This window comes from Haliotis rufescens, unplaced genomic scaffold (assembly GCF_023055435.1).
Source record: "Haliotis rufescens isolate VD_foot unplaced genomic scaffold, xgHalRufe1.0.p SCAF_7, whole genome shotgun sequence".
Taxonomy (NCBI): Eukaryota; Metazoa; Mollusca; class Gastropoda; order Lepetellida; family Haliotidae; genus Haliotis; species Haliotis rufescens.
Genome location: NW_025964361.1, coordinates 33,105,539 through 33,131,745, shown reverse-complemented (window position 1 = coordinate 33,131,745; position 26,207 = coordinate 33,105,539). Strand labels below are relative to the sequence as shown.

The following is a 26,207-nucleotide window of genomic DNA, read 5'->3' as shown; positions in this document are numbered from 1 at the left end:
TATCGTTATTTTTTACACAACCTTTTAACAGCTTGAAATTGAATTACACTCAGTGTTGTTAACATCATTAGACGATAAAGTCAGTTCAGTATTTACTGATTCTCACCTACAGGAAACGTCAACTACCATTTATATATGAATCCGTTCCACCCCAAGCATACTTAAGCTATTGTACATATTATTGACGACTATTCACAATATTAAGGCAAACACTAGTACTTAATTTCTCAAACTAAGTTCAGTTGACTTACCATACCTTTATACCGGTTATCTCGAAATACTGTTATCTCGAAATAAAAGAACCACCTGTAGATAGTATATGTTTTATTCAGCCTAATTCAATGTAAAGCCTCATGAATTCTCTATTCGTGTATATGTATTTATGTCGTACATACGTTTTCAGCAACCCATGCTTGTCGTAAGAGGCGACTAACGAGATCGGGTGGTCAGGCTCGCTGTTTTGGTTGATACATGTCATCGTATCCAAGTTGCATAGATCGATGCTCATGGTGTCAATCACTGGATGGTCTGGTTCATATAGCTGAAATTTTGCTGAGTGTGGCTTTAAACAAACAAACAAACAACAAAATATCCTGCATACAAAGATAATCGTATAGTAGCTTATTCGTATATTTTAAGCCCTTTATTTGGAATGCATTGGATAATATACAAAGTGTATATTTACTTCGACTCTTTTACCTTCCTCATAAGGTGGCATTTGTTTAGGCCAGTCGTTAAAGTGTTCGCTCTTCACAACGAAGACCCCGGTTCGATTCGCACAAGGGTAAATTGTGTGGAGTCAGTCCTTGGTGGTCCGTCATGATATTGGACTGTTATTAACTGCTGCGTAAAACTATACTCCTTCACTCACTCGACATAACAGCATTTTCGTTTATGTGAACACGTATATCTAGGCGAAAATCCACAATGACGAATAAATTGGGTCATACAGTGCATCCTCTTTCTTATGGCAGCATTATACCAGTTGATACCCTGGCATTATAATCCATCTGACATTAATGCCAAGTTAGTGTACCATGAATTAGTACACATGTCAAACATACATGAAGAAGTAGATCACTATCAAAGTAACACCTACAAGGCAATGACGCAACGTGTGTCTAATCGTTTACCTGGACCAGAGGTGCTTGGGAAACGTGTGACAAGGACATAAACTATCTGAGTGAGTGGTATAAGACATTTTAGTGAGTGGTATAAAGCATCTTAGTGAGTGGTATAAAACATCTTAGTGAGTGCTATAAAACCATCTTAATGAGTGGTATTAAACACATCTCAATAGTATATACCATCTTAGTAAGTGGTATCAAAGCATCTCGGTGAGTGGTATAACACACCTTAGTGGGTGGTATAACACACCTTAGTGAGTGGTATAACACACCTTAGTGAGTGGTATAACACACCTTAGTGAGTGGTATAAACATCTCAGTGAGTGGTATAAAACATCTTAATGAGTGGTATAAAACCATCTTAATGAGTGGTATTAAACACATCTCAATAGTATATACCATCTTAGTAAGTGGTATCAAAACATCTCGGTGAGTGGTATAAAACATCTTAGTGAGTGGTATAAAACTATCTTAGTGAGTGGTATAAAACATCTTAGTGAGTGACACCTTAGTGAGTGGTATAACACACCTTAGTAAGTGGTATAAAACATCTCAGTGAGTGGTATAAAACATCTTAGTGAGTGATATAAAACATCTTAATGAGTGGTATAAACACATCTCAATAGTATATACCATCTTAGTAAGTGGTATCAAAACATCTCGGTGAGTGGTATAAAACATCTAAGTGAGTGGTATAAAACATCTCTGTGAGTGGTATAAAACATCTTAGTGAGTGGGATACTAATGTCACAGTCAGCGAACACGGCGACATGTAGATGATCGAGTCTGGACCAGACAAACCAGTGATTGAAAACATAAGCAGCGATCCACGCCATCAGTGCACGATGACACACACTAAGCCAGGACAAGTCGATGGCATTATAGTGAGGTAATCCGTTCTTGTGACCAGTGTAACCAGTTTCGTATTATAAGCAAGGCCAAGCTGAAGATGATATGCTATATATACAATCTTTATACGTGTACTTCAAATAGTGTACACATATAGCCTGAAGAACCAATTTAAAGTAGATAATTACAAAGCATTCATGTTATTTCCCCGATGATATTCTGTTTGAGAACTGTGTGAACTTTACATAACCCAACGGAAGTACAATAAACCCTTAATTACTTAATAGATGGAGAAATAATGACACTCGTACGAACTATGCCATTGAATAATGAGTTTTGTGTCACCCAACCTCGGTATTAATTTCATTGCATGGCATTTGACTAATGATTGTCATTGCATCTCACGAGGAATAGATCCGGATCAGAATTGGCCTTCACCAACCCATGCTTGTCTCAAGAGGCTCGCTGACTTGGTTGATTCATGTCATCGTATCCCAATTGTGTAGATCGATGCCCATGATGCCAATCATGACACTGGATTGTCTGGTCCGTCATATAGCTGGCATATTGCAGTGTGGCAAGCTGCAGACAAGCTAATAAAACACAAGGAATGGAGCCCCGAACCAGCAAGGAGTGAGAAATAATAATTGCTAACACATTCTTACACAGACGTACAGCCAAAGGGAAACTAAATTTTGTAGGGCAGAACACCCGGTGTCTCACAGATTTTCAGTGATCCATTTACAAACTTTTCACACTAATTTGTTTCTTTTATCGCCCAGTGGAATCTGTTTATGCGGATACATTCTGGCGTTGACGTTTTAAATTTGCAAAGAGGACATCCTACGGTTTGAAGTTGAGGTTTCAGAGGCAATGGTACTGTGACCCAGGTTAACAGTTGACACCCCCCCCCCCTCCCCCCCGCCCCTCCCCCCCCCCCCCTCCCCCTTCCCCCAACTCACACACACACCTTCCCCAAACCCCATGGTTACAATGATCAGGGCTCCACACAATGCTGAGCACCAAGTAACAATCAGCTGTCCGTGTCAGATACATCCCCAGCGTACGATACAGCAATACAAATAGGAGGTGCAGCCAATTTTGACCAAACCATGATATGCTAATATGGTATTCGTAGAGACGGCTTTGGTAATTATTTGTGCTTATCTACGAATTTGTCCCGTTATTTTACAAAATAATCGATTTTCGGAGCAAAATTGTCGATTTCACTGCAGTGTAATTCAAGGTAGTTTTAGAGTATCAAATCTCTCGTCCTACAGTATGATTGAGAGAGGTTTGAATCTCTACTAGTCAAAGAGCCATTTCAGGAAATTTCAGTTAAATCAAAATTTTAAGTTGTTCGAGAATGCACGTCAAAGTTACCGCTCGTCATCAGGTAGTGAACATACTTCATCGACGACAGTTAAAAAAATAGTGATAAAACCCTGATTTTCACTTTCTCAAAAGTATAAAGTTTTATGTTAAAGAGAAATATTTGCCCGTAGCTATTACGCGGAGATCATGTATGGTGCTCTTAGCGTTGATCAACACCTGCATCTCTTGTTGAAGAGTTGATATTGTAAGCATGTTCAATTATCCCTCTCAGACATCAGTGTCATAAAAAAAATCGAACTGTTTACACATCAACACCTTTTAACTTTTATTATTTTTGTAAACATACATGTATATTATTTTTTTTATTTATATACAACATCAGTTTACATATGCGTGTCATATTGATTTGTACGCAACCCTGTGATCAGTATATTGATAATATACAGGTATTTGGCGTGTTCAAGTCCCTTGAGGGAGCTGTTAGGAAGCTCAGATTGTGTCGGGTCTATACTCTACTGATAGGTAGTTGTAAGGTAAACAGTTCTATACAGTACTATCAAATGGCAATATTTGATGCGTTTAATGTGCGGAACCACGGCAGAAATCACTAATCCCTCTTGGGATATGGCAATCGCCATTACTGAACGTTGCGGGACTCTCTCTCTCTCTCTCTCTCTCTCTCTCTCTCTCTCTCTCTCTCTCTTTCTCTCTCTCTCTCTCTCTCTCTCTCTATCTATCTACCTATCTACCTCACCTCTTTCTGTCTTTTTGTCTTCTGGTCTCTGTGTCTACATTTAACTCCCCCTCTCTCTATCTGTATTTCTCTCTCTCCCATCTCTCCCACCCTCTGTCTCTCCCTGTCTCTCTCCCACACACTCTCTCTCTTTCTATCTATCTCACTCTTTCTCTCTTTTTGTCTTCTGATCTCTATGTCTACATTAAACTCCCCCTCTCTCTGTGTCTGTATTTCTCTCTCCCATCTCTCCCACCCTCTGTCTCTCCCTGTCTCTCTCCCACACACACTCCCCCTCTCTCTCTTTCTATCTATCTCACTCTTTCTCTCTTTTTGTCTTCTGATCTCTGTGTCTACATTTAACTCCCTCTTTATTTCTCTCTTATCTCTCTCTCTCTCTATCTATCTATCTATATATCTATCTATCTGTCGTTACCATGACGTCACAATGAAGTAGCATCACCAATCTCTCTGCTTCTGAAGCTGGTTAGCAGTACTTTTTACACTTTGGCCACTGCTTTTTACTGTTTACAGTTTGAAGAATGATGTTGGATGATAAATGGAATCTCATTCTTGTGTCTTTTGATATCAAATATATCAGCACTTGTCAATAGAAGTGTAAAACCCCTCGGCAAGCCTCGGACGTTAAACGGTTATAGACTCGTGCAGATATATTTGATATAAAAAAACACTCGTTTGAGACTCTCTGTGTAAGACAATAATGTTACTTTACTTATATACTTATATAGTAAGGGAACTGTCCCACTGCTATATCAAAGAGCTGTTCCAACATCAGGGTGATCTTTTGCAAGGTTTCAATTGAGATTCAAGGGGTTTTTTTTCTCGTTAACGGAAGATAATTATCCGACGAAGCCTGCATATTTGCGGTGGTAATACCCACTGATACATCCTTCTGCGGTGTTCCATCATTCCCCACTGACATCTAAAGGTTGTTGTGTTCTTCTCTGCAGGATAACAATTATTTCCCTAAATTAGAAAGGAGACTGCTGCTGGAGTAACGCAAAACACTTGTCCATGGTCAAACATTATTGTGACGATAGGGCACGTATAGGCGCTGATGCATTAATCGTTGTGTTAGAATAGTGCAGTTTTACAACACAAAATGAGTCGTTTCTAAAATGATAAGCATATGCGTTGCACGATAGAAACATTCCTTTTCCTTGTTTATGTAACGTATACTTTATACATGAGGTAATAGTAAGTAAGGTTTTTTAAAGCTGTCATTCCTATAAAGCGTATTCCAAAGAAAAATTATTCATATTAAATTGATATATTGATTATTTGAATTGATTGTGATATGGTCGGAATCGTACAATGGTATGACTGTGTTAGTTTTGTTAAGGTGCTATGATCATATACCAACAATATCAATTGAAGATGTAAAGGTAAGGAGACATGGCTTTAACGTCGTGTTTAAGACTATTGCACTTACATAGCGTGTGTGTGTGTGTGTGTGTGTGTGTGTGTGTGTGTGTGTGTGTGTGTGTGTGTGTGTGTGTCTGTGTGTCTGTGTGTCTGTGATTGTACTCGTTTGGACGCCTGTCGGTTTTACAATGGGGAGCCCACTGAGATACCATGCAGTAGTTAACATAGATACCCCACTCAGGCACAGTATACTGACCCCGAGCCGACCAGTTCTTGTTTGACCTCATTAATGCCGAGCGCCAGGCAGACTAACAACAAATACCATCTTTTATTGTCTTCTGGTCTTCTGGCGGCCGATGCTCGAACCACCGACCTTCCGATTTCCGGGCAGACGCTCTATCCACTAGACCATGGAGGCGTTCTCACGAGACAGAGTGTAAGTTGGTATGCACTCAGTGTCAATTCCCATGTCTTGTAATAGCTATGGTAATTGTTCCAATGAAATTAGTATGTGTTAACGTAAAGGATTATAACGGTTAAATAGTCTGCATAGGTCCACTGTTCGTAATTGACCTACTAATTGAACCATTTCCATTTTGGTCAATGTACTCCAGTTAAAAAGTAAACTTGAACATTTGAATTAGCTATCAGAGAAACTTCGTGGTAGTAATATTTGGACTATATGTAAATGTTTATGATATTCCTCAACCATGTACGACCAATTATATTTAAAGAGGAACAAACTATTTTCAAAGAATAGCTGAGTCACGTCCGTGGACTTGGATAAGAAAGCCAGTTACCTCCTTCCAATTCACCCTTACTTGGCCATGACAATAACCACACATTTAACGCAAACACGTGTGTAAAGTACGCCTAACTTGCCGAACAGGATGCGAATTGGAACATTTGGATTAGTTAGAGTTTAAATTTACAAATCTGATTACTCTTTAAAATGGGTTTGCAGTTCAACGATTACCCAAATCTAACTAAAAAATCCCGACTCTTCATAAACACAGTTAAATTTCCCCCGTAATATACTTTGCCTAAAAAGTAGGGAATATTTTGTTTTAATGTCTAGTAATGAAAGTAAGTGATTTATGTGGCAAGAACATTTCCGAAGAAATCAGGCTCCAAAACAAAACCTTGTGACAGTCAAAGTCAAAGATAGTTATTGCATGTAAGGCCTCCGACCCATATACGAAGGAATTACATATAAGTACTTTTACATATTTGGATACTCCTGTATAACAATTTGTTTCTGAGGGAAATTGCATTTTAAATATTATATTTTGCCAGTTTTACTATGACAGCAGCATCTTTTGAAGAAAGAAGAGAAATAAAAGCAGGTACAGGATAATTTGACAGATAGCGTTAACATGTTTCTTAGATCACAACATTCAGGACATACAAAATAAAAATGGATTTCATTTTCTATAGCTGAATGACTTTTCAGAGGACATTTTTCTTCCTTCATTTATCATGGGATCTAACAATCCAAGCCTAAATTGAATAATGTACGTCGAAGGGTTCTTGACGTTATTGTAGATAAGTATATTTCAGGTTAAATAAGACTGTTAAAAGTTCTATACATGTCATACCTTGAACTTTTTTCTAGTGTGGCCATTCTTGATAAAACATGTATAGATTGTTCACGAAATTGTTTCAAAAAAAGTTTAAGATCACCAACTGTTTGGATTAACCATACAAAGCCGTAGCCATGGGAAAACAAAAGGTTTCTGATATGTGATGCCCATGTTAATTTGCCCATGTCATCTAAATGTACAAGTTTGGGGATTCGCCGTTCATGCATTCCAAGGATATTAAACCAGTATTTCAAGCATCTAATTGGGAGTTGATGTATAAATGGTATCTGCCACACTCGCCATATAATTAGGTGTTGATGTACCAACAGCTGAAAACGTTTACAGGCTAAAAGATGCAGCTTTTCGAGACAATCGTATCGCTAAAATCCCCATACTTCTGATCCATATAAACAAGATTGGTTGGATTTGGGCATCGAATAATTTAAAAAATATAGTCGGTGCAAGAGCTCCTACTTTCTGCGAAACAGACATTACATTGATTAAGGCCTTCTTTGCACGTGATGTTAAGTCCGGGATACTTTTCTTGAAGTTCATTGTATGGGTAAACAGTACACCAAGATATGTATAAAGGCTCAGAACATTAACACATTTACCATGGAAAAAACATCTTTCATTCAGTGCCACCTGGACCCTCTTCTCAAAAAGACAATATTTGTTTTATCATAGTTAACTGATAATTTCCACTCTTTGGTGTAACATTCTTAAATGTTAAGTTGTTTTTGTAGTTTAACAACAGAATCAGATACGAAAATGACATCATCGGCAAAATGAAGCAACAACAGAATCAGATACGAAAATGACATCATCGGCAAAATGAAGCATCAACATTTCTATTACATTTGGGGACATTCGAATACCATATTTACCCTTAGTCATAATTTCATAATATGATTCACTGATAGAAAATGAGAACAATATCGGGCTGAAGATTCATCCTTGTCGTAAGCCAACAGGAAAGTCAAAGAAATCGGTTACATCGTCACCACATCGTACACATGATTTGATATTTGAAGACGTAGCTTATAACATAAGAGTGCATTTGCCCCTGAAGACCAGTTGTTCTTAAACAGCACCAGAGTTTATAACGATCAACGGAGTCAAAAGCTTAAATAAATTCGACAAAGGTTACATACACTTTGTGTTTACGACGTTATAGACATTATTGGATTATTGCATATAATGTGAATATATGATATGACTTTGTGTATTGTTTTCTAAAACCAGTTTACGTTTCGGGAATCTTATCTCCCATGTTAGCCCAAATCGTTATCTTGGAATTAAGTACTGATGTAAAACTCTTTCCAAGAATACTCATTAAGGATATTCCCCTATAATTGTCTGGGTTGTTAAAAACTCCTTTTTGTGTGTTGGAATATACCACTGTCAAACATCCCATAGAAACATTTTTGAAGAAAAGGCATCATCTCCAAATTTGGAACATTTTATCATTTCAACCAGCAGCTTTTCCTTTTTAGATGCATTATGGCGTCATAATTTCAACCTGTGATATGTGTGATTCTAAGATATGTTCATAATATCGTCACACACATCACTGTGTATAACAGTGTCATTTGAAAATAACTTTCATAAAATGTATTAGCCACTCAGCCTTTGAGATACTATCTTTTCTATTTGTCTGCTTTTAAATGAACTTATTTGTTTCCAAAACTTAGAGGGAGAATGGATAGTATGACCCAGTTTTTTAGCCTAGCTTTACACAAGTCAAATTTATATTTCCTACAGCAGGATTTGTAGTGATTTCTCTTTTTGCAGTAGACTTTTCTTTAAGAGTCAGTACGTCTACGACTTAATGTTGTCAATGTCATGAAGCACGATTTTCCATTGTCACTCTGACTCGGTTGGGAGAAGACCATATTGTTTTCTTGGAACCAAACACTCATAGACACTTTATTAAACACATTTAATCATTAAGGAAGCAACATCATCGATAAGGGGATGTTTGCATCGTGCTGAACGTTTACGTGCCATAGCCATGTTTTAGGTGGGAAGGCGTGTTGTTGTCCAAACGCTGCATGTTTCTCACCTTATACATGACGTCGATGATCGACACCACTCTGGACGCCAAAGGGCAACTCCAGGCCAGCACAGATTAGTCAGAAGGATGACATTAATAACTCGGATTGCAACAGGCCTGTGTCAGAGAACATGCCAAGCCGGTGCGAAATCGTTTGGAAAGATGACATTTGCCTGCACGACGTCCACGTGTCATCCCGCAACTTACCTTCATCACTTGAATCAGAGGCGTCAGTTGTGCAGGGAATGTCAAATTGGGATAATAGACGTGGACTAAGGTCATCTTTTCTGACGAATCGAGGTTCACTCTCGACTTCCATGGCCGAAGAAATCGAGTTTGGGGAGCGTTTTATGGGCGTTAACGTCGTATGACGTGATCGTTTTGGGGTTGTGTCCATAATGGTATGGTGTTGAATCACAATGACTGGCCGAACTGCGCTCAATATTGTCCATGACAGAGTCACAGGTCAATACTATCGGGACATTATTGCATCACTCATGGTGCCATTTGCACAGTTTGTTGGGCAACGCGTCATATTTCAAGATGACAATTCACGTGCCTATCGTGCCAGATTGTGGCCAAATTCCTCCCACAGCAACACATCCATGTCATGCCATGAAAACATCCGAGTCCTGACCTGTCCCCAATTGAGCACGTCTTGGACGTCATTGGCAGACGTGTACGTATACGTCAAAGTCCACACCCACCACTCTCAATGAACTCGGTGTTGCTCTTACTAATGAGTGGAAAAATATCAAGCTGACATTGGTCAACTCATCAGAAGCATGCCTCGACGCATCTGTCTGGCCAACAGTTCTACGGGATATTAGTGACGTTGACTGCAAAATGCAAATTTTGAATTTGACCCCGACCTCACTAACGATCAAGTGCGCCATCATCTCATCACACGAACCATTAGATCTGGTCGCCTACTACCCAGCAGATAGGATCATATCATTTCCATTTGCCAATACCATATAGATCAGATAGATGTTGATGATTTCCACTATACCCTACCTTTTTGGCATAGTATACATGTTTATGAAAGTGTTACAATTTCGAATTCAGTTTCCTGAACGATTGTAAACATTTGTGATAGAGGTTGACAAAATCGTTTAAATAATCTATACCATCCATTTGCATTCTTCTCCGAGAGATCCCGCGGCTCCATGCAGGCCAATCACGACAACATCTGGCGCTGGACCTGTGTTTGAACAACCACGGCTCGGACATGTTTGCTTGGTATTATTGAATACCATAATTTCTCCCACCGTCGTATAATGCACCGCTTACTGGAGCTGGTGGTTGTTCTCTGTAAGGACATGGTCACTGATATCACGCGCCAACAACGTGACATCGTTAAGATAACGGCACTGCTGGAGGATGATCGTCAACATGATGTTTATGTGGGAGTTGTACGTACAAGGGGTGGTGGTTGTTAGAGTGTGATTGTTGGTACAAGGGTGGGGGTTGTTGGGTTGAGGTTGTTGGTACAAGGGGTGGGGTTGTTAGTACAAGGGGCGGGGTTGTTGGTACAAGGGGTAGGGGTTGTTAGGGTGGGTTGTTGGTACATGGGGTGGGGGTTGTTAAGGTGGGGCTGTTGGTTCACGGGTGGGGGTTGTTTGGATGGGGTTGTTTGTACAAGGGGTGGGGTTGTTGGGGTGGGTTTGTTGGGACAAGGGATGGGGTTGTTGGTACAAGGGGCGGGGTTATTGGTACAAGGCGTGGGGGTTGTTAGGGTGGTGTTGTTGGTACCAGGGGCTAGGGTTGTTGGTACAAGGGATGGGGTTGTTAGGGTGGGTTTGTTGGTACAAGGGGTGGGGGTTGTTAGGGTGGGTTTGTTGGTACAAGGGGTGGGGGTTGTTAGGGTGGGTTTGTTGGTACAAGGGGTGGGGGTTGTTAGGGTGGGGTTGTTGGCACAAGGGGTGGGGTTGTTAGGGTGGGGTTGTTGGTACAAGGGGTTCGGGTTGTTAGTACAATGGGTGGGGTTGTTAGGGTGGGGCTGTTGGTACAAGGGGTTCGGGTTGTTAGTACAATGGGTGGGGTTGTTAGGGTGGGTATGTTGGTAGAAGGGGTGGGGTTGTTGGTACAGTGGGTGGGGTTGTTGGTACAAGGGGTGCGGTTGTTGGTACAGTGGGTGGGGTTGTTGGTACCAGGTGGTTGGGTTGTTGTTACAAGGGATAGGGGTGAGGTTTGTTCGTACATGGGGTGTGGGTGTTGGTACAAGGGTGGTGGTTTTTGATACATAGGGTGGTGGTGCCAACCGGTAATAACACATTTACTTGATATAAAGGATATTTGTGAAGTATTGTTTGTCTTAATTCTGTGGTAAAATTAACAGATAAATGCAAATATGTTGTTTCATCTATAAGTGTTTAGTTTTCTAATGAAAGCCTGTGGTATTGAGCTGTTGGAAGAAATACTTCTCAAACCAGTGTCACTGCCATTATAAAGTTATTTAATTTCCTATATCCTAAGGTGGGGTAGCCTAGTAGTTCAAGCGTTCGCTCGTCGCGCCGAAGGACCGGGTTCGATGTCCCACAATGGCAATGTATGAAGCCTACTTCTGGTACCCACCCCCCAGCCCCTCCCCCCACCCCCCAACCCCCACACCACCATCCCGCCATGCTATTGCTGAAATATTACATATAGCTTAAAACCTCGCATAATCACTCATATTTCCTGAAGCACAGTTTACCTGAGAACATAGCTAAAACATGACGGAGGGTAATGTTTTCGAAGATGCGAGAACACACATGTTAACCGATCATATCTCCACATAGAGTAATACTTGAAGCGATCGTTCCCTGGAGGTTTCATTCGATTTGAATATGGTAATTGAATAACAAACAAACACAAAGTTAAACGTTAAAGGATTTATGAATGAATATAAATGAGTTGGACTTTCTAATCTTACCCACGAGGGAAATAAAACCTAAACGCATTGATCCACATGTGTTATTGACCTGTTACATACGTTATTTATCTATTGCATGTATTATTGATCTATTACATATGTTATTGATTCATTACGGGTATCATCGATTGATCCCATGTATTATTGATCTATTACATGTAATATTGATCTATTACAGGTATTATTGATCTATTACAGTTGTCATCTTTTTCAGAAATTATTGATATATTTCAGGTATTATTGATCTATTACAGGTATTATTGATCTATTTCAGGTATTATTGATCTGGTTCAGGTATTATTGATATATTTCACGTATTATTGATCTATTACGGGTATTATTGATCTATTTCAGGTTGGGTTTTTTAATCTTGTTCAGGTATTATTGATCTATTACAGTTGCCATCTATCTATTTCAGAAATTATTGATATATTTCAGGTATTATTGATCTTTTACAGGTATTATTGATCTATTTCAGGTATTATTGATCTGGTTCAGGTATTATTGATATATTTCAGGTATCATTGATCTATTACAGGTATTATTGATCTATTTCAGGTTGGGTTTTTTAATCTAGTTAAGGTATTATTGATCTATTACAGTTGTCATCTATCTATTTCAGGTATTATTGATCTAGTTAAGGTATTATTGATCGTTTACAGGTATTATTGATCTATTTCAGGTATTATTGATCTAGTTAAGGTATTATTGATCTATTACAGATATTATTGAAATATTACAGGTATTATTGATTCGTCTGTTGATACCAACATCTTCGACCTCGTGGACGCGCCGGAGGGGTTCCAAATGACCCACCACAACCTCACCAACTACAGACACTACACCTACAAGAACATCAAGAAAGGTGAGATTAGTTATGTGTGAATGAATGTAGATTTACGCCGCTGTCAACAATACAGTATTCTAGCTATATGGGGGTGGTGTGTTAATAATCGAATACCAAATACCACTTGTTCCGTTGTCGCGTTGTCGCATTGTCGCAGCTTTAGTTAGACACTTTTTCCTTGTTTTTGTAAGGGCGATAACGCGAAAATGTTCCTTTTAGGATTCCATACCATTCCCATGCTCTTGTGTTTCACCGTAAAAAGAGCGGAACTAGCATTTTTAAAAGGGAGGGGTCCAAAATATCCAAAATCCTATGTCGGATAATTTTACTGCCTACAAAATACCATGGTCTTGAAAAAGGGAGGGGGGTCCGGACTCCCTGAATCCCACCTCTGGTTCCGCCTATGAGTAAACGTCTAATGCCTGGGATAGTTCGGGCTTCCTTTCCCAAATAAGCTGACACGTGGGAAGTTTACAGAAAATAGCGTTCACAGCGGGGTTAAATATACTTCCCTCACTCAAGACTATGTTGATAAGTTTGGCAGGTAATGAAGTGTGACCCCTGTTTTGCGTACTACCTCAAACCCAGTCGGACTTATAATCTGGAATGTTAGACATTAAAGTGCAACAATTAAGTTGTCCGTGTGATCATCATGAACTGAAACGCTGTGACAATGGCGGATGGGCAAATAGTGAGTGAGTGAGTGAGTGAGTGAGTTTAACTCCGCTTTTAACAGTATTCCAGTTATATCACGGCGTGTCAGCTTAATGTGGGAGGGAAGCCCGAAGTGATGCTGGTCTCAGACGTTTACCACTTCGGTGAAACCCACGAGAAAGGGTATGGTGCTGACAAACCTAGAAACATAATCGGGGCGAACCGGGATTCGAACCCACAATCATAGGTTTCTGGCGTACTCAAGGGACGCAACTCTTCACAGTGAATCGCGGCGCCTTAGACGACTGGGGCACCCAGACTATGTATATATTTATAACATCATTTCAATACATTTGTGATACCGACATACATGTGCGGTTATACATCTTACGCTACAGCAATAAATGACTATGTCTGGTCAATGACATATCTCAAACTATACTACTCAAAAGAAGTTAAAGAACACCCGATTTTTTCATATGACTGGCCATGACAGATTAACTATAGTCATATGAAAAATTGGCGTCCTTTAACTTCTTTTAGTCTGTCAAGCAACGGCAGATGAACTACAGTCATATGAAAACCCCGTGTGCTCTGGAACATATTGTGTGTCGTATATGATGGTATATAATATTATGAATAAATCAGCATAACACACTTTTCGTCTATGAATCACGCAGCAGTTAATAAATAGTGAACAATTCAGCTTTTAAATTATTCGTCAAACCCCCAGATACATCTCTGGTATGTTTTGTATATTGACCCTGAGTAAGGTAAGAAAGCGGTAGCATCGCGGAATCTCATACTGTGGCTATAGAGGGGAACATGAAACCACATAGAATAGAAATTTCGTATTTAATAGTGAATGGGGGCACGTGTGGCGCAGTCACCAAAGGCGCCGCAATTTGCAATGCAGAGTTGCGTCCCTTCAGCGCCCCAAACACCCATGATCGCGGGTTCGAATCCCAGATTCGCCGTGATATGTGTTTTTTGTTTATAAGCACCATACACATGCTCGTAGGTTTCACCAAATTAATAAACGTCTAAGACCTGACAACGTTAGGCTTTCTCTCTTATTAGGCTGACACAACGTGATTTAACTGAAATACTTGAAAAAGACAATAAACCCAAATCACTCAAACCGTAATTTGATAACGTATATCAATCCATCAAATAAGGATTACTCTTATTACATGAGTTTACACCGTTAAACGCATCTTATGAATGATTAGATGTAAACTACACTTATGTATCTGTTCGTCATTGAAGCTCACCAAGAACTGCTGGACACGTCCGTTGACGCCATCATGGGCGACTACAACAGCGTGTACGTCGCCGTGACGAAACAATTGAAGATCAACTACTACGTCATGTCCTTGACCCCCGAGGACCAGGCAGACACCAAGTTCATGTACCAGTTCTTCCACGACGCCAGGGTCTTCTCAAGGGCCGTGCTCGACCTCGCCGACTACTACGCCTTTGACAAGATCACCGTCATTCACGACTCATACGAAGGTAGGACGTCAATTTGTATATTTATAAAAAATCCTATTGTACGTTGTCCCCATTGAATATTTGTTTTTTTTATTTGTGAACATGATTAGGTGAATAGATTAATCATGAATACATTGCATAGGCTTGAGGAATAATCAATACATTATTTTGACTATGTTAATTTATTGAACGATGGATATATTGAGTGTGCATATATTGGGATTAATGAATGAACAAATTAAGGTCAGACTGCTGAGGTTTAGAAGACATGATCCCCGAGCGATATAAATGACAGAATATTGTTTTTACGTTATCTAATGAAACCATGACACTTCTTATGTTATTTGTGACGACGTTTCAGAGATACTTCTTGCCCCCTCAACAGGCGAATAGTCACGTCGTTACAAAGAATAAAAGAAGTTGTTCTCCATCAAAAAGCGTTATGTGTTTATCATCTTTAAACTTCCAAATACCTTTTAAAGACTTCACATGTTATCTCATACATGTGTGTAGATGTTGCGGAAGTTGCTTCGGGACTACATCAGTAGTGACGCTGTTGATCTTTGTTAAAGCTGCATGTTTTGGAGTGAAACTTTCTTAACGCCCTACAGCATTTTTTTCAGCCGTGTAGATCGGCACAACAACATGTACGAGTGTCACAGCACCACCTATTAAGAAGTTTTTACAAAAGTCTTCACACGCATTGATTTTTGCAGAAACAGGGATCGAAGATGTAATCGAAAATGAACATATCATTTTTAGTTTCAAAAAAGGTAGTATAAGCGCTATTTTCTGGTCCATCACTTGATTGTATGGTTTGTTGTTCCCCCGGTTTGAAAATCCGTTTTCCGTTTCCGGAGCCGAACTCCAAAACCGTTGAATATTTCTTGATGAAACTTGCTATACAGATCGGTCATAGTGATGAACTTGTGCCGTTTGATGATTTGAGATTTTTTCAAAGTTATTATGTTTTAATGACGACATGATGGACGTAACTGAAGATAAGGGAAGTGCTCATTTCGGGAGCAGATCTCCAAAACCGTTGAATATTTCTAGAAGAAACTTGTTATACAGATCAGTCTAGTGGTGAACTGGTGCCTTTTGATGATTTTGGATATTGAAAAATAATGATCAGCATTATTTTTTCTTCACTGAACTGAAGGTATCCAATGGCAATGAACCAAAAGTGGGGTGTAAGTAGCCAAACTTTATTTCAAGACCGGGCGCATGTGTCATCTCCTGATGAGCCTGTTCACAGGCCGTCGCTGTATGGCATGGGTACTCCTGTGCGGCGCCAGGCAACAATCACTTACTTTTTAATGCAAATTGTGTGTGTGTCGGGTGCTGGTCCATGCTTACCCTTTTCGCGAACACCTGGTGTCATCACTAATGTTCAGTGATCCATTCATATAATTTGGACCAGGGTTATTCCTTTCACGCCCAGTGGAACCTATTTCGGTTATACTATAGTTACTGTAGTAATTTGGACTGATTATTTTTTTTATTTTGATTTCTTTATTTCCAACTGTCGGTGCAGGTGCGGTAATTCTGGAGAGGGTTATGAGGAAGTGGGAGGTGGAAGTTCGGTCGTTCAGGGTGACGGACCCAACATCGGCTGAGTCGGATTTGGAGCTGCGACAGGAGCTGAAGAAGATGAGAGACTCGTACACCTTCACCTTCATCGTCATCTGTTCCAAGAACAATACGGACAGAGTTCTACGCCAGGTGAGAACAATACGGACAGAGTTCTACGCCAGGTGAGAACAATACGGACAGAGTTCTACGCCAGGTGAGAACAATACGGACAGAGTTCTACGCCAGGTGAGAACAATACGGACAGAGTTCTACGCCAGGTGAGAACAATACGGACAGAGAATGCTACGCCAGGTGAGAACAATACGGACAGAGTTCTACGCCAGGTGAGAACAATACGGACAGAGAATGCTACGCCAGGTGAGAACAATAAGGACAGAGAATGCTACGCCAGGTGAGAACAATAAGGACAGAGAATGCTACGCCAGGCGAGAACAATACGGACAGAGAATGCTACGCCAGGTGAGAATATTACGGACAGAAAATGTTACGCCAGGTGAGAATATTACGGACAGAGAATGCTACGCCAGGTGAGAATATTACGGACAGAGAGCTACTTCAGGTCAGGACAATACGGACAGAGAATGCTGCGCCAGGTGAGAACATTACGGACAGAGAGCTACTTCAGGTCAGAACAATACGGACAGAGAATGCTGCGCCAGGTGAGAACATTACGGACAGAGAACTGCTTCAGGTCAGAACAATACGGACAGAGAGCTACTTCAGGTCAGAACAATACGGACAGAGAGCTACTTCAGGTCAGAACAATACGGACAGAGAGCTACTTCAGGTCAGAAGAATACGGACAGAGAACTGCTTCAGGTCAGAACAATACGGACAGAAAGCTACGCCAGGTGAGAATATTACGGACAGAGAGCTACTTCAGGTCAGAACAATACGGACAGAGTGCTACTTCAGGTCAGAACAATACGGAGAGAGAGCTACTTCAGGTCAGAATAATACGGACAGAGAACTGCTTCAGGTCAGAACAATACGGACAGAAAGCTACGCCAGGTGAGAATATTACGGACAGAGAGCTACTTCAGGTCAGAACAAAACAGATAGAGAGCTACTTCAGGTCAGAATAATACGGACAGAGAACTGCTTCAGGTCAGAATAATACGGACAGAGAACTGCTTCAGGTCAGGACAATACGGACAGAGAGCTACTTCAGGTAAGAACAATACGGACAGAGAGCTACTTCAGGTCAGAACAATACGGACAGAGAGCTACTTCAGGTCAGAATAATACAGATAGAGAGCTACTTCAGGTCAGAACAATACAGATATAGATCTACTTCAGGTCAGAACAATACAGATAGAGAGCTATTTTATTCAGGTCGTTGAAATAGTGCTCGTTGGTTTCACTAATGGGATACGTCTTTCTCCATCAGGCACTGGCGATAGATATGTCATATATCTTACCTTACATGTAAATAACATGATATTTATTGATCAGTGATGTTTTGGTAAATTTCCAATTTCCTAGCACAGTTTGATATACAATCATTGTGGCCGAGTAACTAATATAACAGATCCGGGTGTTCCTTAACATCTTTTGAGTAGCAAATGCTATTGAAAGGGCTCTCACACTTTGCCGAGTACTGACCCGAGCTGACTCGGGGGTACTCGTATGGAGCAAGTAGCGAGGTCGTACTAAACTCGGGGTAACTCGGGATACCTCGTACTGATCTACGAGAGTTTTGGAACCTCAAAACACTCGGGCCGCCAGCCAACTCCTAACAAACGCGTAACAAACTCGTAACACACTCGCCCTACTCGTAGCACCCTCGTAGCGACCTCGTGATGCTCGTACAGAACTCGTATGAGGATCGTCTGCAAAATTCATTGTCGATTTGGCCGAGTCTAATACGAGCTGTACGAGCCTCCATGTTAAATCATGTGACAAATTCCCGCCGAATCATTTAGCAGCTCCTAGCCACCTCGTAGCCACCTCGTACCAAAGTCGTACCAAAGTCGTACCGAACTCGTACAGCTCGTTTCGAGATCGTTATGCTCGTATGAAACTCTTAATAGACTCCTATTAGACTTCTTTTGGGCTCCTTTTGGACTCCTTTTGGACTCCCATTGAACTCCTATGGGCCTCGTAACACACTCGTAGTGTACTCGTATGCTACTTGTATATATATGTAGTCTCTTCCCGAGTCCTAACCTAACCGGCAAAGTGTGAGAGCTGCTTAATACGGCAATAGTAACGTATTATACGGCGATCATTCAATACATAATGTATTAATGAAATTCACCTACATGCACATAAGCCATACACAATACGTTATGTTGCATAATGCTCGACAATATCGCACTACAAAAACGGATTACAACAGTGTCAATACAAACATGATTTAAAGCATTGCATTGTCACTGATGAGAAATCCGTATACATTTACATGAAGTGACTGCATGAGCCACATTAAAATATATTTCTGTTCAGGAAAGACCGGTTTTTGTTGTTCTGCTATCTGGAGAACTCCGAGTGTTTACCTCTATGACTCCCGTTATGATAGCTCTCCTTGCACCACGTGTTGTTCGTAATGTAGATCACTGACTGGAGGCTGTCGCGGCATAGCCGTATTGTTGCTGTTTGTTTGTTTGTTGTTGTTTAACGCCGCACCCGGCATTATAAAAGCTATATGACGGCGGTCTGTAAATAATCTATTCTGGACCAGACAGCCAAGTGATTGACTTCATGAGCATCGATATGCGCGATTGGGATATGATGACATGCATCAACCAAGTCAGCGAGCCTGACCACCCGATCCCGTTAGTCGCCTCTTACGACAAGCACAGTCGCCTTTTACGGCAAGCATGGGTTGCTGAAGACCTATTCTACCCCGGATCTTCACGGGGATTAATGATACTGACTGGAGGTTGTCGTGATATAGCTGTACTATATACTACTGACTGAAGGCTGTCGTGATATAACAGTAATATTGCTGACAAGATGACGCCGTGATTCATTGCTGTAATATTGTAATAATCGCGATTGCTGACAGATCGTAATTGAGACAAATTTGCGATTCGAACCCGTGTTCTGCGGATCCTGGCCTGGCTAAGGACGTTAATCATGAAACAACAACTTTAATTTGACAGCTCTTTGGTTAATATTTCAGACGTATAATATGTTCATATTAGAAAGTGTTTTCTGATACTCGTGACTATAATGCGGTTGTTTATTACATGTTCGCATTTCAACATTTATTCATAGGAGATGTCATGTTATATTTCAGGGGCTGACGCTGAGCATGTTTTCCTCACCGAACAAATGGCTGCTTGTGAACATGGTACGTATGGGCTGACTAGTGTTATAGATATATTATCAAAACTGAGATGTGTCATAGGTTAAAGATCGCCTCCGTGGTCTAGTGGATAGAGCGTCTGCTCAGAGAGTGAATCCCCTGGTCGCGTCATATCGAAAGACGTTAAATGATGGTACTTGTTGTTACCCTGCCTGACACTCAGCATTAAAGAAATAAAACCAGGACTGGAGTCAGTATAAAGTGTCCCAGTAGGGTATTCATGTTATAACTGCTGCATGGTATCTTCGTGGGCCAGCACGGTAATACAACAATCTTGAACGCGACGTTAAACCCCATTTCAACTCATCTCAACTTCATAGGTCGCTAATAATAGGTTGCCAATATGGTATATAATTGAAACTAATCTCAGATTTTATTAGATTAAATAGTAAGAAACTGTTTACCCCGCTAAAACAGTTTTCTTTGTAAACCTAAAGCTATTTACCACAAACAGAGCTAAGAGCATATAGACACTACGTGTGGATTCCGGGTTAGAATGGTCCCTAGCAACCTATGGTGGTCGTCAGGTGACGTAATGGTTATATTTTCAATCACTGGACTGACTGGTCCAGTCTAAATTATTTACATGCCTCCTTCAAATAGCTGGAATATTGCTGCGGCGGGGAACAACAAACATACGTCCTATGTGACTGAGCGAGTTAAAATTATCGGCATTTATTTCTGCCTTTAAGCGACGAGAACGAGTTGATATATACACAAGTAAGTCATGAACACAAAGTTATATTTATAAACAAATTTGTCAAACATATTTGGGCATAACGATATTATTTATACAGTTTAAACAAACATCATATGTAACACCTAGTGTGTATATCGTCGTCAGCAGTGTTTCGGAAAGAAACAGATGTTTCGCGTGTATTTTTGCAAGTAATACACAAATACAAGTATGCCTATTTATGACTTAAGGCTTAATTTTATAAGGTCTCAATTTTGACATGTTTATTAGATTCCAGTCTCATGGTAAGCTGATATACACTGTAAATGACGTCATTTTTGAAAAAAAACACTAATGTCAAGAAAGCACGAAGAACTTGAAATAAACTGAAAAATGAGACAGGTGATACTGGTGTTATTATTTCAAACACGCCTAAGGAATATTGTATTCGTTTCCCCGTGACAATAAAAGTAATTGATACGCACTTAATGCCAGGAGAGTTGTGTTCTTGCTTTGTAAAACGTCAGAGAATCAGCAGTTTCGAATATCCCTCGAAACAGATTCCATTGGGCATAAAAGGCAAATTAGCGATGAAACCACCACCAACCATCCACCCGTACACCCACTCACCCACCAACACACTCTCTCACCCATTCACTCACCCAAACACTCCCTAAGAAACTCACCAACACGCCCACTCACCTGTCCAATGAACCCACCAAACCGCCTTCTCACTCATCCACTCACTCACTCACTCACTCACTCACTCACTCACCCAACCTTCCACTCACTCACTCGCACACTCTTCCACTCACTCACTCACTCACTCACTCACTCACCCTTCCACTCACTCACCACTCACTCACTCACTCCAAACACCCACCCATCCACCCACTCACTCATTCACTCACTCACTCACTCATTGACTGCAGGGGTTGGAGGAGTACGACATGGCGGACTTCGTAGACTCCAAGGCCAACCTGACCATCCTGCGGATGATGATGGACATGAACTCCAGTGCCTGCAGCCTGGGGATGGACAACATCAACCTGAGGAGGGCCATACTGAATGACGGCATCCAGTACTGCTACAGCTACTGGGAAGTGTTCCAGAACAGTTCCGGCGGCGTCAGGAAAAGAATCAATGAGGTAAGGTATCCTTCCGTCGGTAGACAGGTGTTGCTTCCCTGACTCTGTGCTCGGTGGGTACAGAGAGAAAAGAAGATCCATGGTTTGTTGATGAGACAGTTCGGTGTTTAGGAAGTATTAAAAAAGTCTACTCTTTACCAAGGTAAAGTTTGATAAGAGGCACCCATTTTTGTCATATGGCAATCTCATTAAAATCAGATCTTAGTGCCGCTACACAAAGAGCTGTGCCAAACCGAAAGGCTCGTTTTGCTAATTGGGATTGAGAAAAATAAGATACTTATTGAGAGAGTGAGTGAGTATGGTTTTACGCCGCTTTTAGCAATATTCCAGCAATATCACGGCGGGGGACACCAGAAATGGGCTTCACACATTGGTCCCATGTCGGGAATCGAACCCGGGTCTTCGGCGCGACGTGCGAACTCTTTAATCACTAGGCTTTTCAAGAGAAGTAGTCCATGAGCTTTCATGGCTTTCGAATCCCATTTAATCACGTTTTCTAACCAAACATATTGCAGCACACACTCCTATTCGTTTTATAACATGATATAACCGATGTACTGCTCAAATGGTTAACCACTCAGTACCATCAAATCTATTTCAGCGACGAGTTCACGGCTGTACAGGATATTTGGAATTCAATGGGCGAGGGAGACGGTCAGAGAAATATCTTCAATTAATGACTTTACAAGCCTTTAAAACTAACCAGGTGATTCTCTTTTAATAATCAGACCAGTTTTATTTCACGGTGTATACTATCATATTCACAAATATATTTACCTTTTTTTTACTTACATAGTTTTCTAGACATTGTGTAGCTTAGAATAGCATAAGTTCCTTAAGTGTATTAGAAATACATATATTATTACTTTCAAAAAGTTGTAGAACAGAGACTATTTTTGTACGTTGCTATGTTTTAGTTGTATTTGAAGTGTTTGTAGATTTAGTTTTACTCATCGTCTTTGTTTTATTTGTAATTACATTTCTGATTTTTAAAATCCTTAAGCATTTCTTTTTGAAATTGTATCACGAGAGGACACTGGTTTTGAAGAATGTATGGTGAATATATGTTCTACAGCGGTCAGAGATTCTGGCAAGTGACTGCTTCTAACATTCAAGTAAAACAGAGTCGATTTATGAAGTTCAACTTCTTTATATTTTCAAAACGACCTTTTGGTAAGGATGCTAGTACCTTTATCAAGCATGTGATCCCGAACTGGGTAGACACGGTAATATCGCTTGCTCTATAAAGATACAACTGTACCGACCCCCTTAAGATCCGAGTTAGAATTGGTCTTCAGCAACCTATGCTTGTCGTAAGATGCAACTAATCGGATCGGGTGGTCAGACTAGGTGACCATGATGTCAATCACTGGGTTGTCTGGTCCAGACTCGATTACTTACAGACTGCCGTCATCTAGCTGGAATATTGCTGAGTGCGTCGTTAAACAACCCAACAAATCTTTACCTAAAGGTCGCTTTGAATGAATAGAGAAGTTGACATCCATAGGTCAACTGTGTTTTCGTTGATACTTAAGTTTCTATAAATGCCACTTAAAGATATAATATTCAAGTGTTTTGCTAAAGGACCCGCAGGAGGGACATTTTTATGATACCCACCTTTACGAAACTAAGGACGGCAGAGAGAGGAAAATCACATTTGATCCACAAGGGGTAACTAGAGCTCCGATGTAATCTGCTTGTCATCATATGTAAGCTTTGTCCTCCACTGGTGTGGACGCGGCCAGTAGAAGTGTTTGCTATAGTTTATAGAACGCCCTGAAGCCTCATATCACGAAGAATGGACCCACTTTACCCTCAGTCAGACCCTTCTTTCTGTTGTATACCTTGACTTGTATCAAGTACGGCAGATTCATGTACAAAGTGATTCTTTTGATTGTTTAATTTTATGAAGCTAATCTTTTGAATCCTCTTCAGCAAAAAAATCAAATATATATTTGGTTAAAATTTCAAAGAAATGTATCATATTGATGAATCACTCTCTTTGATACTTTATGATATTGTATATCATTATTCCGCTAACGAATGGTATTCAAATAAAAAGACAAAATCAATAAAATACAACAGGTGTGTTAAATTTATGTTATTAATATAATTTTGCGTATGCCTACACAAAGAAAGGTTGTTATTTTATAAAACCGGGAAATTTGAACATACTACAATGTATTGTAAACACGAGTGATTACCACCTCTGTATCCCCGAGGCTCGCATTTCGGTAAACCCACACTAACCCCTGCATACATTCACGTGGTTCTCGCGATCTCAAATGACCCGCCCTTGATGTTCATGAAATTTTTACCGACCAATCAAACGGCGAGATGTGGGAAAAGGATATGGATAAGGGAAGCGGACATGAAGACATCCTCTCCTATAAAAAATATGTTTGAGGGCTTTCTTTTGAGTCTCGGTCAGTTTTTCATTGTTGAATTTCTTGCAAACTCTATATTAATCAATGGGAATGGCCGCCATATCACAACCCAACTTTGAGGCTGGTTTGTAAGTCGCATTCTGATTGATCCGTTACACTGAGTCTGGTAACAAATCAAATTGGCTAATGAAAATCAAGAGCGGGTAATTTGAGATCGCGAAACCCACGGGAAAGGATCTAGGGGTAAGTGTAGGTGTACCGCAATGCGAGCCCTGGAGATGTGGAGTATGGAGTGATTCCTTACCGCTCTACTTCTTCTATTGTTTGTTTTTCTGTCTCTGTTAACCCTTCTCATTTTCCTCCTGGACGCCATCTGTAACGTACCTCTTCCGAGCATAAGGCATATAGCATTAAGATAATAGCATTATGCATGTACACGAATAGAGCGGATGTGTTAGTTCTCACCAAGGTATGCAGTATTGACATGTTATAACACCCAATACTCGTTATATGCATGGTGTTGAGTCGTGTATAACTCATTCATACCTGCTTACTATCATATTTTAGTATGTTTAGACTAGATATATCATCAAATATGTGTAAAAACAAGATCAATGGTGAATAAGAGCAACCAAACTAATACTCTGCCCGATATGCTCTTATTCATTATTTTCTATAATATTAACTGACATCATTTTATTAAAATGCTCAGTGACTATATTTCTCTGTAAGTAATTATCCTGATGTGCTTTGTACACTTGCACCTACAACAATAATCGTGGTTAAGACATAAGTGTTGTGAAAGTTTTCTTTTACTGTTTATCTTAGAGGTATCGTAGTTGTAGTGTAGATGCACTATAGGCTTTCTGTCGACGGACTATTTTATATATATGAATGAATATGCATAATTCTTACGTAATCGGAAATTTCCATTACGACATGATTGGTGTGTATACTTATGCCAATGTCTTGACTTCTTCACCCAAGATCATGCATAACTTGCATGTCCTTTAGACCCTTAGGTGAATGTCAGTAGAAGACTGCTTATACATTGGCTGCCATCTACCACAGTTGCATTACCTTCTTGCACCAGCCCTGACTGTGTGTGTGTGTGCGTGTGCGTGCGTGCGTGCGTGCGTGCGTGTGTGTGCATGCGCGCGCTTGTGAATGTCAGCGTTTGTGTAAGTGTGTGTGAGATGGTGTGTTTGAGTTTCACTGTGAGTGTGATACACACACACATATGTGTATGTGTCTACGTGCGTGCGTGTGTGTGTGTGTGCGTGCGTGCGTGTGTGTGTGTGTGTGCGTGCGTGCGTGCGTGTGTGTGTGCGTGCGTGCGTGCGTGTGTGTGTGCGTGCGTGCGTGTGCCTACGTATAGTACCATACTATTTCTTGAAACCTGCTGTTGGCATGATTTCGTTACATGCGCTGCCAATGATGATTACTTGGTAGTTGTACTTAGATAGGCCCTTAGATATATATTGGCATTTCCAAAGCGAGTTTTTCAGATGCCCAATACCATTGTCATTCCAGGTCAGTAATGACGATGTGATAGAAAACAGTATGCTTCCATAACTATTATATCAAATTGCATGTCCTGAGAACAAATACTGTTACAGTACACATTTAAATCTGTCGTGTGTTCATACTTGTTTCTGCTGACTTTGACTTCTGTTTCTGCAAACATCAGTTCTAATTTATTTAATAACAATGTTGATAGCATTCAAAGAAGTCTAATCATCTTTTTAAAGTGATTTTACTTTTGAAAACTAGTTGAGACAAACATTTGTTCCATTGACAGACTGGAATGTGGACAAACATCCACGACAAGTTGAAGGACCGGGTGGCCACCTCCAAGTCCTACAGCAAGAGCGTCAGACTCGAGGGCAACGTCTTCCCTCCACGAAAACTCAGAATATCTACCAAAATAGTCAGTCTGATTTTATACTACTCAACCTTCGGTAGGGATATTGGTATGCTTCATACTTTAGAGATAGTTCATGCTTCAATTCCCAGCTGTTCCAATACCCTCAAAATAACCTAACTGCCGGACAAAAAAACCCATACACTTGAAATATGGATTTGATAAAATAATTACAAACGTGA

General features: G+C 40.4%; 1 protein-coding gene across 3 annotated transcripts in view; it reads left to right on the top strand.

The window, feature by feature from the left end:
• The window catches only part of LOC124146014 (glutamate receptor 1-like), a 36,589-nt gene that overhangs the window by 1,056 nt on the left and 9,326 nt on the right, over nt 1-26,207 (top strand). For 2 of the 3 annotated variants that reach the window (XR_007218979.1, XM_046516029.2), the window contains exons 2-9: nt 12,729-12,851; nt 14,757-15,002; nt 16,519-16,706; nt 19,822-19,875; nt 21,499-21,714; nt 22,316-22,420; nt 23,299-23,385; nt 25,903-26,031. Coding sequence is in view for 2 of the 3 variants with exons in the window: in XM_046516029.2 (XP_046371985.1) it covers nt 12,729-12,851; nt 14,757-15,002; nt 16,519-16,706; nt 19,822-19,875; nt 21,499-21,714; nt 22,316-22,420; nt 23,299-23,385; nt 25,903-26,031 (1,148 nt within the window). In the remaining variant the exon portion in view is untranslated. The remainder of the gene's footprint in view (nt 1-12,728; nt 12,852-14,756; nt 15,003-16,518; nt 16,707-19,821; nt 19,876-21,498; nt 21,715-22,315; nt 22,421-23,298; nt 23,386-25,902; nt 26,032-26,207) is intronic. The other variant, XM_046516030.2, reaches the window with a different exon arrangement.